Genomic DNA, 12,726 nt, shown 5'->3' with positions numbered 1-12,726 from the left:
AAAATACAGTGCTCTGACCCCCCATTCTTGCCTATTATTGATATCTTGCTACTTGAGAGAAGTAGTACCATAATTTTTCTATTTTACAAAATCATTTGTTCTATAAATGGTTTTAATATCAATTAGTCATCTTGAAGTTTCAGAGTGCATTTGTTCACCTAATAATTGTGTGTCAAAATCTGCTTTTACATCAACAAGGTTTTAAACTTTCTCTATCATTTATGAAGGTTAGAGAAATACTGGCTGAATATGACCCACATTTTATGCCTATGGGCCTAGATGAAGCCTACCTGAATATAACAGAGCACTTGGAGGAAAGACTGAACTGGCCTGAAGATAAGAGAAGATTATTTTTCAGAACAGAAAGCAATACTGAAAAGGGTATGCAAAATACTCTCTGTTCATGCATATGACATACGTTTCAGATAAGCTATACCCATTAAAACACGGGTATTTAAGTCTGGATGTAATTTGTCCATGTACTATCTACCTATTATTTGTTAGGTTAATTTCTGTACTAGTCACCTGTGCCTTGCTGATGATGATTAGGATTTAGAGGTGAGATTTTTTTTTAACTCTTGAATACATATGTGTGAAAAGTGGTACTAGATTTATTATACCCAAATACATGTTTTAGATAAGTATTTTGTCTTTACAATTGAACATAAAAATTTTGCAAATAAGTAGCAATAATCTTATGATCTTTTGACTTAAGGAGGTATAGAATAAATACATTTGTTGTTCTAATGTTGATTTGTAATCCACCAAAGTGTATTCTAGAATACTACAATGAGTCCTGCACATCAGAAATGTGAGAAATAGTTTGCAAAAACAGCATGCAAAAGCTCTATTTACATGATTTTACAAGACCAAAAATGTGTGAAGAAATGAGCACTGCAGAAGTACAGTAATGCTTAAAATATTACTGGATTTCATATGGCTCTATAAGATGAAGTTGGATCCACACCCACAGTTGTGTATCCAAATGGGAATAATAAAAAAGGAGTCATGCAAGTAGTTGATTGAAGCACAAACTGGAACATTTGTATTATCAATATTCAAAAATGATCCAAATAGCCATTAAGAGGATAATGAAGGATACTGTGCTGAAAAACATTAGCAGGATAGAAAGAAACAAATTGGCACTGTCTTTACAAAACAAATATCACTGATAGGTAGACATGTGCCTCTTCATACTTCTGTTATCTGTGTTCTTTTGAAGCACATGCAACACGGGTAATGTGGAATTGTAATAGTAAAGTTTATAGTCTGACAAAAGGTTGCTGACATTCCTTGTTCTACAATGACTGCAGCTGAAAAGCTTGCCAGTTTAGTTTAGAATCAGATATTCCAGAATTCTAATATCTTTGGAAAATATTGAAGAAATTTGTGCAAAGGATTTTTATTTCCACAAAAAGGAAGCATCTGGACTTCACTCTGATGAAAGAAAAGTAATGCCAATTGTGATGATTTTCTGCTGTTGCAGCAACAAGCCATTAAACCTTGATGATTCTCTGGAAATGAAGTCCAATCTCCTAGCCAATTCTTCCAGTCTCAGCCAAGCTTAAATCATATTAAGAACAAAACAGTTATAACTCTCCTTTCTTCAAATGAAACCATAATGCGATCATTTTATCTAAATAATCATACATGTTTTTTTCAAACTGAAAAAATAAAATTGATAATCAACTCATTTCCGCCACAGTAGAAGGAAATCAATAAAGTATATGCTATATATGGATGGATTAATTTGCTTGTGTTTTTGTCTAACCTAGATAAAGAGAATATAAATGTGTCTGGCAAATTGAATGAAGATGGATACTCTTCTTCACCTGTGCTGTTTGAAGACAACACTCCTCTGATGGATGACCACCCTGGACAAAAAGATCAGTCACTGGAAAATTCAGTTGTCTTTGGAACTACTGCAGAGGAAGCAGTGAAAGAAATTCGCTTTAGGATTGAACAGAAAACTCAACTGACTGCTAGTGCAGGTATTCAAATACAATATAATGCTTTGTATTTCCACGATGTCTTTTACAGTCATCTCAGAGGGCATTACAAGCACAAGAAATAAGCATGTTGTGTTGCAAAAAAATATGCCCCCTTTGAATATCTGTAAAGACTGATTTTCAAGTTTATCAAGAAATGTTATGGCTATCAAAGCCACTCCTATTTTTTTTAATCATAGAAACAGTTACAACTTTCTTTCTGTTTCTTTCTTGAATTAGAAGACCAGTGCATTTAGGAGCTAATCTTAGCACTGGTGGTACTTGGTTTAGTGCCTCATATAAGTTGTTTTCATAAGCTTGTGGTTGTAGAGTTATCTGTAACCAATTGCTAAATTGCTGTTAGCTTGAATATTAGATGCATATTGCTACTTCTTAACAGTTTGCACACACTGTTCCTTGCCTAATACAGTATTAAAATTCATTAAAAAGCTAGTTCTTGGAGAAGTAGATGTGTTGAAGTTAATAAAATATTCAGTAGCTTTTTAATATTTAACCATATGATTTTGCTGTCTTTTGTCTTCAGACAACCTATCTGTAAGTCTCACCTGTTTTGATGGTAATCTGGATTAGGTCTCTAATAAAAAATTAAAAAGAGTATGTTCTTAGCAGTTGTGGAAGGTCAGGGAAATTTCAAATTAAGCAGAGGTAAAGGAATAGATAGTAGGAGGAAACAGATGAGATGCCCTACGTGTTATTTCATGAATGGTGGCAAAATAATTTTGTTCTTAAGAAACATTCTTATGTTCTTTGTTCTTATGAAGTTCTTATCCTCTTCCTGAGGATAAGTTACTATTTAGAAACCAGATACAGCTTTTATAAGTACATCAGGGATTTTATGCCCCCAAACCAAAAACGGTTAGAAGGCTAATTGAAGAATACCGATAAATGATAATAAAATAGAATTACTTCTACCATCTTGACAATTATAAGAAGAAGCAAATAAAATTTTAGACCACTAGGGCTGTTGTACAGTAATACTGTTTTGCTTGCTAACCAATAGTTCATTTGTTAGGCCAGTTGCTTCAACAGAAAGGAGCAACACCTCCTTATTCCTTCTAAACAGCATCAGTGAAATATGTATGCATTTTTAAATTCTAAATAATTTCAGCAGTGATAGTCTACAAAAGACTAGTTTGGTAAATTTTGCCAAAATTACTGTAGTATTTTTACTGAACTATAAGAAAAAATCTTCCCATTGAAGTTTATTATAATTACTGTTATAGGTATTTCCTTTTCTCTTACTATAATCACCAACATAAAATTGTTCAACCATTTAACTTGTGGTATTTCTAAAACACTTGTTATTTAATCCCTTGTGGCTGATGATATGTACATTGTTACCCTGACTGTCTCAAAATAGTAGGTACGCTTTATCAGATGCATCAAGTATGTTTAAACTACCATACGTATTTAAGTTCTCACATTATATATATATATATATATTTACTGGATTTTAACAAATCTTGTTATCATTAGTTACTGTTGTTCTTTTGCCTTTGCTGAATATGTAGGCTACTCTTGTGCTCTTAAAAATTGAATGATTGAAATTTTGTCTTGTATTTACTTGAAATGTTTTTTATTTTTTTGTTTTTAAGGAATAGCTCCAAATACAATGTTAGCAAAAATGTGCAGTGATCGTAATAAACCTAATGGGCAATACAGAATTTCTCCAGAGAGACAGGCTGTGTTAGACTTCATAAAAGATTTGCCAATTAGAAAGGTAGGAAAAATCACAATGTGTTTATCATTATGTTCCTTATATTCTAAATGAAATATTTTCCCTGAAGAAATATATTTTTCTAAGTAACCTGCCCAGCTGTGTTTGATTTCAATTGCTTTTGTTATTGGACACACAAATGTGAAGTTCCCAATTTTAATGATTTTTTTTTTCAGGTGCCAGGCATAGGAAAAGTAACAGAGAAGATGTTAAAAGCCCTTGGAATTGTGACTTGCTCAGAACTTTACCAGCAGAGGGCACTGCTTTCTCTTCTTTTTTCAGAAGCATCTTGGCGTAATTTCTTGGATATCTCCCTTGGGTTGGGTTCCACACATTTGGAAAAGTATGCTTTGGTTTTGTTTATTCTTTTCTGTGTTTACATCTTGCTAACTGTTTCCTTGTGTGTGTTGCATACTGTACATTTTAAGACATGTTTTATGACCAAAAAAAAATATGAATATTAGGCCAGTTTATTTATTTATTTTTTTAAGTCTCTGACAGAATATAGTTATACTTGCGGCTAAGATACAATATTTTACTTTTAATGTTTAGCTGTTTTGTGTAACAGGAATGTCTAAAATGTGAAATCCAAAAATCCTGACAGAGAAATTGTGAATAAGTATATATCAAGAGATCAAGTCAGTATCATTTAGGATAACCTCAAAATTACTACAGTAGCTAGAGAGAAAATAGTTATTTATCCAAAGCAATGATGTTCAGACGTGTTTCATCTATAAATATAATAGTTAGTATTTTTTTATTAGGTGTTGTACAGTCTGATAAATGTCCCATTGCATTTTTAAAAAGTAATATGATAACAAGCGGGGCATGTCAAAAGCCAAGGTTATCACTGTTAAGGAGAACACATTTTTAATGATGTGGTCTAAGAAAATTGTTTCTTGGTTTGACTTTTATTAGCAATAACTTGATTTCAGTGATTTTTAATGTGGAGAAAGCAAGCCCTTGACATATGAACATATGAGTTCTCAGCAAGTGGTTTGTCTTATGGTCATTGTCTTAGACCAGCTTTTATGAAAATCTAAGGATATCAAATTTGTTATTTCTGAAGAAGGAAAAAAATATAAATAAAAGAAGGATGTGCAAAGAAAATCATCTGAGGAAATTCTTAAACACAGAACCATTTTTAATGGATGCTTAATTAAAACTGTAAGAAAGAAAAAAAATACCAAAAAAAATGTATTAGCACATCACTTTTAGCATGAGCAATAATTTAGACAGAAAGCAATTTACTTCCTTGGATAAACAAATACTCAAATATGCATAGTATGTTTGGGATTTTAATAGCAGTACTTCAATTATACCAAGGTGAGATAGTATAGGATTTTTAGTTTTGTTGTTAAGTGTCTCCTTCTGATAAGAGAGAGCAGATTTATTCCGTAAGCTATTAACTTTTACTGACATCTGATCGATGTCTTTGTTACATCTTCAGTAGGTTGTTTTATTAAAAATATATGCATATATATCCTTTGCACTCCATCAAACTCAATGTACAAGATTTGCAGAAAAAAATAGCATCCAGATTTTCTATAAATGTTTGCTGTTATTTATTGAAGTATGATTGGCTGTCTCAGAGTTTATTGATAACAGTTCAAGGAAAAGTGAGTATATTAATTTGTTTTTCTTTTTATAGGGATGGAGAAAGAAAAAGTAGGAGCACTGAAAGGTACACCTTTTTAATATTGAAAAAAAAGTACATTAATCACTACACTTAATTAATGACCATTAATGTAGGATTTTGTTAGCCATATAATTTCACTGTGTATTTACATGTGTTAAAAAGCTCACTGTGTATACACCAAGCTCACTACATCAGATTCAGGCTTTTTTTTTTTTTTTTCACCTTTGACTTCAGAATATAAGGAATTTACTCCTGTTAGTTTGTGTGTTCTCTTTTTTCCTCTACTTTTCATGTTGTTAATGCTTCAAAGTAGTCTTTCTGCCATAATGTAGGGTGAAAATACATAAGGGCATTAATTTTTTGTACGCTTCAATTTAATGTCAACATTATTATATATTATATATTAATGCCTGCAGTCACGTGGATAACAAGTCTAGTGTATAGTGTAACACATACTTAAAGGCACTAATTTTGCATGAGTAAGTGAAATAGTTACATTCCCTAACTCTTAAGTTCTTAGCAATGTAACTTCCATTAAGAAGGGAAAGTATGTCATTGTTTAGAAGTGAACTTTTAGAAAGAAAATACTTCAAAGAGAATCTGTAGAGAGCTGTAATAATTATCTCTAAGCTCATCTCAGAAAAGCAGATAAGAAAAGATTCATATTCTTACTGAGACAGAATAGTTTTGGGCAGCTTAAGTAAGCACTGTAGGGCTTGGTACCACCAGAGCTGATACATTTATAGCTGTAGTGTTGTTCTGGTTTGCAGGCTGACAGATAATCTGGGTGGCCTGTTATACTTCTCTGGTTTTTCCTTCCTTCCATCTCCTGAGAGAAATGGGTTTAGACTAGAGACATCAATGGGCTGCCTGGATCATGGAACTAGTTTACATGGGGTGAAGAGATGGGCCTGAAAGAGCACTCTCTCTCTGTGCTGCCCCTTCCAAACTTACAACTCTTACAACTTCCCATATACTGCAGCCTTGCAATGCTGCATTGTTAATCACTGGTATAACATCAGTTACTCTTTGGATAATGGACCTGAAGTAAAATATTCAGCCTGCTAATTTGGCAGCATGCAAACATTCTTAGGGGAATGTGAATCATAGTAGAGGATGACTTTGCAATGTGATCTGGTAAACCTGAATATAACTTTGAGAGGTGAAATTCTATTATAGTCCCTAACTATAGGGACTTTACGCTCATAAATATAAATAAATATAAACCCTGGCATGAAACAATGGATCTGTGAGACTTTTCCAAAGGCATCTGACAGCTGTAAGTTTTTATTCCAACTTCACTTAAAACCACTGCTCGCTGAAGGTGTTGCCTTTCCCCTTGTGTTATTCCTAAAAAGCAGACGCATTAATAAAAAATAATACTGTAATTCCCCTGATGAGAAGCAAAGGCAGTTAGCAACATCTTTGGCAGAAAGCTAGTTTTTCCTCCTCTATAGCTATCCGTAATTATCCTAGCTGGCATCTTTTTCTTAGCATCTGCAATATTTATTTCTGACACTTGGCTCTGATGTTGACTTTCTAATCCTTTCTTTCTTGTGATATTGCACAGCAGTGTACAAAGGAGATTACATACAAATTACTTGGCTACCTCCATGAATTCAGTTGGTGTTAGTATTCTCTCTTGCAAATATTTAAGCATTAATGACCTTGAATCTTGCACATTTTCAACTACTGCATGAAAAGCTGACCTGCTGAATTATTTCATTATTTGAAGGATTTGGAAATATTTTGAAGCACATAAATGTGCATAAATCTTTTTGTACAATATTTGTATTAATATTAATTTTTCCTTTTGAGGAAACTCAAAGGAAATTCAAACCAATTCTTTTAATGTAGATTTATTTAACTGTTCAAGAAAACTTTTTAGATGGCAATCACTGAACAAGCTTTAAAATTCATTCTGAAAAAGACTTTACTTTTATCTTAGAACGTTCAGTGAAATTAACACAGCAGAAGATCAGTACAGCTTGTGTCAAGAACTCTGCAGAGACCTTGCTCAAGAATTACAGAAAGAGGGACTTAAGGTATTTGTTGTTCCGTTTACTTGTAAAGAGACAACATTTTACACTCAAGTGGATGAAATGTAGTATTAGCACGAATGCTTTCGTCAGAATCATACCATGCAATCTATCATCATCAGATGATTTCTTTAATTTGCAGAAAGAATGTGTTAGACAGCATTTTGAGTTTGGTAGATGGCTGTGCTCTGGTCAATCATGTAATTTTAGTGTATTTAAAACACTGTGTTTCCCTCCTGTCTTCATATAGGATCCAATCAATAATTGTCTAGTTTAAAAAGCTCATGTCCCAAACCTGGAAGTGATTTATTCATACCATTAAGTGGTATGAATGGTACAAACAGCCCTTGTATTCCTTCTCCCAAACTTCTGTTTTTTTTTTTTTTTTGTTTGTTTGTTTGTTTTTTTGTTTTGTTTTGTTTTGTTTTTTCTGGAAAGAACAGTTCATATTTCCCATAGATGTTTTCATGGTAAACCAAGAAATACCATTTGAGACCTGAAATAATTCCTATTAGTCCTCTTCTGACATAAAATATTCTCAAAAAATGTCAGGTTAAAAGGGAAATCATCAAAAAAGAACAACAAAGGGATAAGCTTGCAAAGGCACCAGAGCAAAAGGAGTGCTGTTTATTTGCATTTGGATGGACATGCTAAGTAACACAAACATTTTTGAAGGTGTTGCCAGGGGAATATCCGTGCTATACATAGATGTTGTGTGTTGGTCTGCTAGCACAATGGGGGAGGAAGTTTTCAGTGGATCCTTAATTGGATATCATTTATACATCCTTAGTAGTTTTCCCAGCAAAATTAAGATATCTGGCACTGAAAGTTTCCAAGTGAGGAAGTAATTTTTGGTTGACAGAATAGAAGTTGTGACTGTAGCCAGAGCATGAAATCTATTGAACAAGAGCTGTTGGCAGATGGTCTGCCAGGGACCGTAGCCAAATGACCCAGTTTAGAGAATCTGACTTTGTCAGCAGTTTAACAGCAAGTGCAAAATCTTACAGACAAATTCTTGGCAGTACCCCTTGCTGTACACAGATAAGCACAAAGTCTTGGCTATGGCTTTAAGACCCTTATATAGATGCTACATAATAATTGTTTCTGTGCCAAATACTATGTGTGTAACTTTTTATTTTTTTTTTTTCATAGGGTAAAACTGTTACCTTGAAGCTAAAGAATGTGAACTTTGAAGTAAAAACAAGAGCTTCAACAGTGCTGTCCTCTGTTTCTACTGAGGAGGAAATATATGCTGTTGCTAAGGAGTTGTTAGGAACAGAAATTGATAGTGTTGCTCCTCAACCTTTAAGGATAAGACTTATGGGTAAAACTCTTTCTTTTAAGAACCAGATCTTATAATGTATCAAAGTAATAGACTATAATCTAAAGCTAAACTGATGTAAAAGGTTTTATCCTTTCTCTATTACCCTAGTCTTTTTTTTTTTTTTTTTTTTTTTTTTTTTTTTTTCAAAGTGAAACAGCTTTGGAGTGCTGAATAGTGATTGGAATGTGATTGGAATGTTTTGCTAATTGAGGTTCTACCTTTCTTACCACCTGATAGCCTTGGAACAATATACATGCTGACATGAGAGAGAATCTTACTGCATGGCAGTTCTTAATTCTGCTGCCTTAAAAAAGTCTGCTTTGCACTACAGCAGCAATTAGTTCCTGTACGTAACCTCTTTCAGAAACAAATGTTTTAAATAAAAGTGCTTAAAAGTAAAGGTACCATGTTCTGAAAGAAATTTGAAAACTTCTGCCAGAAGTAGATTCTGTGTTTTGAATCTAAGACTTGTACATTTCAGGTGCTTATATATTCTTTTGTTTGAACCATTTGTTGTTATATAAACCTTAGTTGTCTATGGTATCAGAATGTGCTGAAGAAAAAAAAATATTTGATGGGGAAACCTGACACAAAACTGTCTTTCAGACCAAGTTCTACATGACTGTTAAGTTTATAGCCTCACTTTATGGTGCAATTAGTTAACACTTTGTGGGTATTGAAATTAATAATAATGTTGGGCAGGTCTACAGGTCTGATCAAGTTGTGTGGACCATATGATCCATTATTAGCATTTGCAAGTACTACAGCCTCTGTTTGGAGGAAAAAATGCACTTGTATTGAGTGGTTGTATACATCTCAAAAGTGTTAAGAATCAAATTTTCATAAAATTGATATAATAATTTATAATTTTGTTTTTCATCATTAGGTGTACGAGTATCAGGATTTCTAAGTGAAGAAGAGAAGAAATACCAACAAAAAAGCATTACAAGCTTCTTAAAATCAGGGAAAGAAAATGGTTTTCTTAGGCTTCAGCCAGGGAAATCCAACCAAGAAAATTTCACAAAAAAATCAGAAGCATCTTCCAGAGCGAGTTTTTTTGATAAAAAGCGAGCTGCAAGGCAATTCAAATGTGATAATCTTGTTCCAAAAGAAAATGTAGGTAAGCAGCTCTTTCATGATATGAAATCAACAGCAAATTTTGTGGAAGAATCAAACAAGGTCACAGACTTAGAAAATTCTGATGTGTGTAAGATCTTTACCTGCCCTGTTTGTTTTGAGGAGCAAAGCAGTAGTAATTTGGAAGAGCTTAATAGGCATATTGATGAGTGCCTTGCTGGAAGTCTTGTTAAAGATACTGTGAAAATATCAAAGAATGACAGTTCAAGAGAAGATACACTTAACTTTTTTCCACAATGTAAAAATGAAAATGTTGAAGCCTGTAAAAAAACTAAAATGAATCAATTAGGAGGAACAGGCCAGTCAGCAAATGCATCTGACAACTCTGATAGCAATTGTACAGCGAGATTCATTCAGATAATATCTGATAAACCTCACAGAGAAAGACAGCCTGGTGATCTCAGTGCTATTGCTAGGAACACATGTATAAAACAGTGTCTCTTTCCCAAAAGAACTTCACAAGAGGATGCAGAACATTTTGGAGACATAGAACATACAGAAGAAACTAGTTCACCCTGTTACCTTGAAGCCAAAGAAGACAATGTCCTTGTTTGTCCAGTTTGTAATTCAGAACAGAAAACCACCAGTCTTATGTCATTTAACAGACATGTAGATGTCTGCTTAAATAAAGGCATTATCCAGGAGCTGACAGAAAAAAGTAATTGTCCTGCTAAGACTTGTGATATGGAAAATTTAAACAGAGCTGGTGAGTATGCACATTAAGATGTATTTGGTTATTCACATTATCCACTTGTGTAATGACAATAATTTGGTAGTGGTACACTTTGAGCTTTTTTACAACAAGTTAATTGGAGTTAGGTCTGTATAAGAGAAAACACTTATGTTTAAAAAATATCAGATCAGTTTTTCTGATAAACTAGCCTTATAAGTGAGGTAGTTACGCAGTGCATTCTCATTTGCTGTAATGGTAGCACAGGAATTACTGATCGTTTCTGTGAATGCTGTGTCTGTTCTCCTCCGCCATCATAATCAGAATGGTGTCTGTAAGCCCACTGAGATTTAGGTGAAAATTAGTGAAAATATCTTTAACCTGGATCATTTAAGAGATTTAGTTGACAAAATAGTTCCATTAATGTACTAGCAAAAACAAGTTGTGAATTAAACCATAAAGGCAGGAAATTGCAAGCATGCTTTTCATCCTGTAAAATGTCACATAACTGCACCTGTAACATGCCAAGCCAATAGCATGTTTACTTGGGTAATTTCTCTTTTTTTCTTATTTTGATGACGGGTTAATCTTTGGCCAGATTGTAGGACACATGGAGTTATTTAACTATCTGCTTGAAGTACCTTGTTCCTGATTTAACTTGGGAGCTTTGTATCAGGAAATACTAGAACACAGTTAAGAATTACAATATAAATATTTTACAAAGCAAATTTCATAAGTGGTATTGTTATTACACGTGCAAACAGACAATTTTAAATGAAAAGTCTCCTATTGGCAAAGATTTTTTCCCCTACAGGATGAAGAAAAAATAGTTTTCAACAACCACCTTGAAAATCAACTGCATTATGCTAAAATGTTTCTACAAGGTTCAAGTTAATCACTTAGAATTCAATAAATTAAAGTGTTTTTTTCCCTCATTAAAAAGATAAAGAAAGAAAAGAAAGAAAACTAATATAAATTACAGTACTTAAACTGCAGATAATAGAATGTCATCTGCTCCTTAAGACAAAATCAGTTTGGGTAATATCAGAAAAAAAAAATGGGAAGGAAAAACCTTATCCAAAATTGTTCTTTTTAATGTTCTGCTATGTATGTAACTTCTGGATCATTCTTTGTTTACTAAAGTAATTTATTTTGGTTGTTCCCAATTACTCTTCAGGAGGTTTAAGCAGAGGACAGCAGTGCACAAATCCAATACAAGGAACAAAAAGGTAAGGGTATTCTGAAAACTGAGTTCCCAACTCATATTTTAAAAATAATCAAGTTTAAAAAAAAAATCTGTGTTAAAGTTGTATAAAAGTATATTGTTCCTTTTTTTTTTTTTTTTTATCTTTAGGTCTGGATTAACAGCTTCACAGTCAGTATCGAAAAAGGCCAAGTCAAGCAATTCAAAGCATACAATTGAAATGTTTTTTAAATGACTGTGTGCCTTCATCTTCCATATGAAGTATTTCATAGCGTTTTACGACTGCAAATTAATTTAGCATGGGTGGTAGGCTGGATTCAGATAGAATCAAGCTGGGTTCACAAAGGAGCCATTGCATATCTGTGAAGCCTATGTAAAAAGAGTATGATGTTTGAAGTCGAAGAAGAGATACAACTGGAGTAATTTCAATTATTTTGAAAAAAATACTTTTTTTTCAGTTTCTGAGAAATGAAATTTGCTAGCACTTTGTTTATACTGAATATATAAAACTTTGTTAGAGTGAGCAGCAGTCTCATGAATTTCCTGTGCAATGGAACAGGTTGATTAGAGCTGCCGTGGAGAAAAGTCTGCAGGGCAAGCTCCCAGGAAAGTAGGAATCATTAGCTAGGGTGCTACAAGGTGATGCTGATGGCCCTTTTCCTAGATGTGACCAGCCATCCTCTCTGCAAGGCAGAGAGTAGGACATGGCAACCATGGTTGTGCAGGCTGATACTTCCTCAGGCAACTGAACACCAAATTAGTTTGTGTTACTAGCTGTGCGATAACACAGAAGAACTGAGTTGCTTGATTTCAGTTCTTATGAACGCCTGATTTGTCAGTGGACACAAAAACTGATAAGTCTTGCAGCTTCGAAAAAAAGATCAATATTCAGAGCTCGGTCAAGCTTCCATTGTCACTGAAAACAACTTCAGTAAGAGGTGACGGACCAACCATAAAGGGCGTACTGTGGTGAGATGCAGGATGACT

General features: G+C 33.6%; 1 protein-coding gene across 3 annotated transcripts in view; it reads left to right on the top strand.

Moving 5' to 3' along the window:
- Positions 1 to 12,183, top strand: part of POLK (DNA polymerase kappa) — a 33,494-nt gene extending 21,311 nt beyond the window's left edge. For all 3 annotated transcript variants that reach the window (XM_035309577.1, XM_035309575.1, XM_035309576.1), the window contains 10 exons: positions 228 to 381; positions 1,776 to 1,991; positions 3,605 to 3,729; positions 3,903 to 4,069; positions 5,378 to 5,410; positions 7,314 to 7,410; positions 8,557 to 8,728; positions 9,615 to 10,571; positions 11,713 to 11,764; positions 11,890 to 12,183. In XM_035309577.1, coding sequence (XP_035165468.1) covers positions 228 to 381; positions 1,776 to 1,991; positions 3,605 to 3,729; positions 3,903 to 4,069; positions 5,378 to 5,410; positions 7,314 to 7,410; positions 8,557 to 8,728; positions 9,615 to 10,571; positions 11,713 to 11,764; positions 11,890 to 11,974 — 2,058 coding nt within the window. In that variant the 3' untranslated portion in view covers positions 11,975 to 12,183. The remainder of the gene's footprint in view (positions 1 to 227; positions 382 to 1,775; positions 1,992 to 3,604; positions 3,730 to 3,902; positions 4,070 to 5,377; positions 5,411 to 7,313; positions 7,411 to 8,556; positions 8,729 to 9,614; positions 10,572 to 11,712; positions 11,765 to 11,889) is intronic.
- Positions 12,184 to 12,726: the final 543 nt, after the last annotated feature.

Source organism: Oxyura jamaicensis, chromosome Z, assembly GCF_011077185.1.
Source record: "Oxyura jamaicensis isolate SHBP4307 breed ruddy duck chromosome Z, BPBGC_Ojam_1.0, whole genome shotgun sequence".
NCBI lineage: Eukaryota > Metazoa > Chordata > Aves > Anseriformes > Anatidae > Oxyura > Oxyura jamaicensis.
Note: the sequence above shows the minus strand (reverse complement) of the source record. Positions and strands in the feature narration are given on the sequence as shown.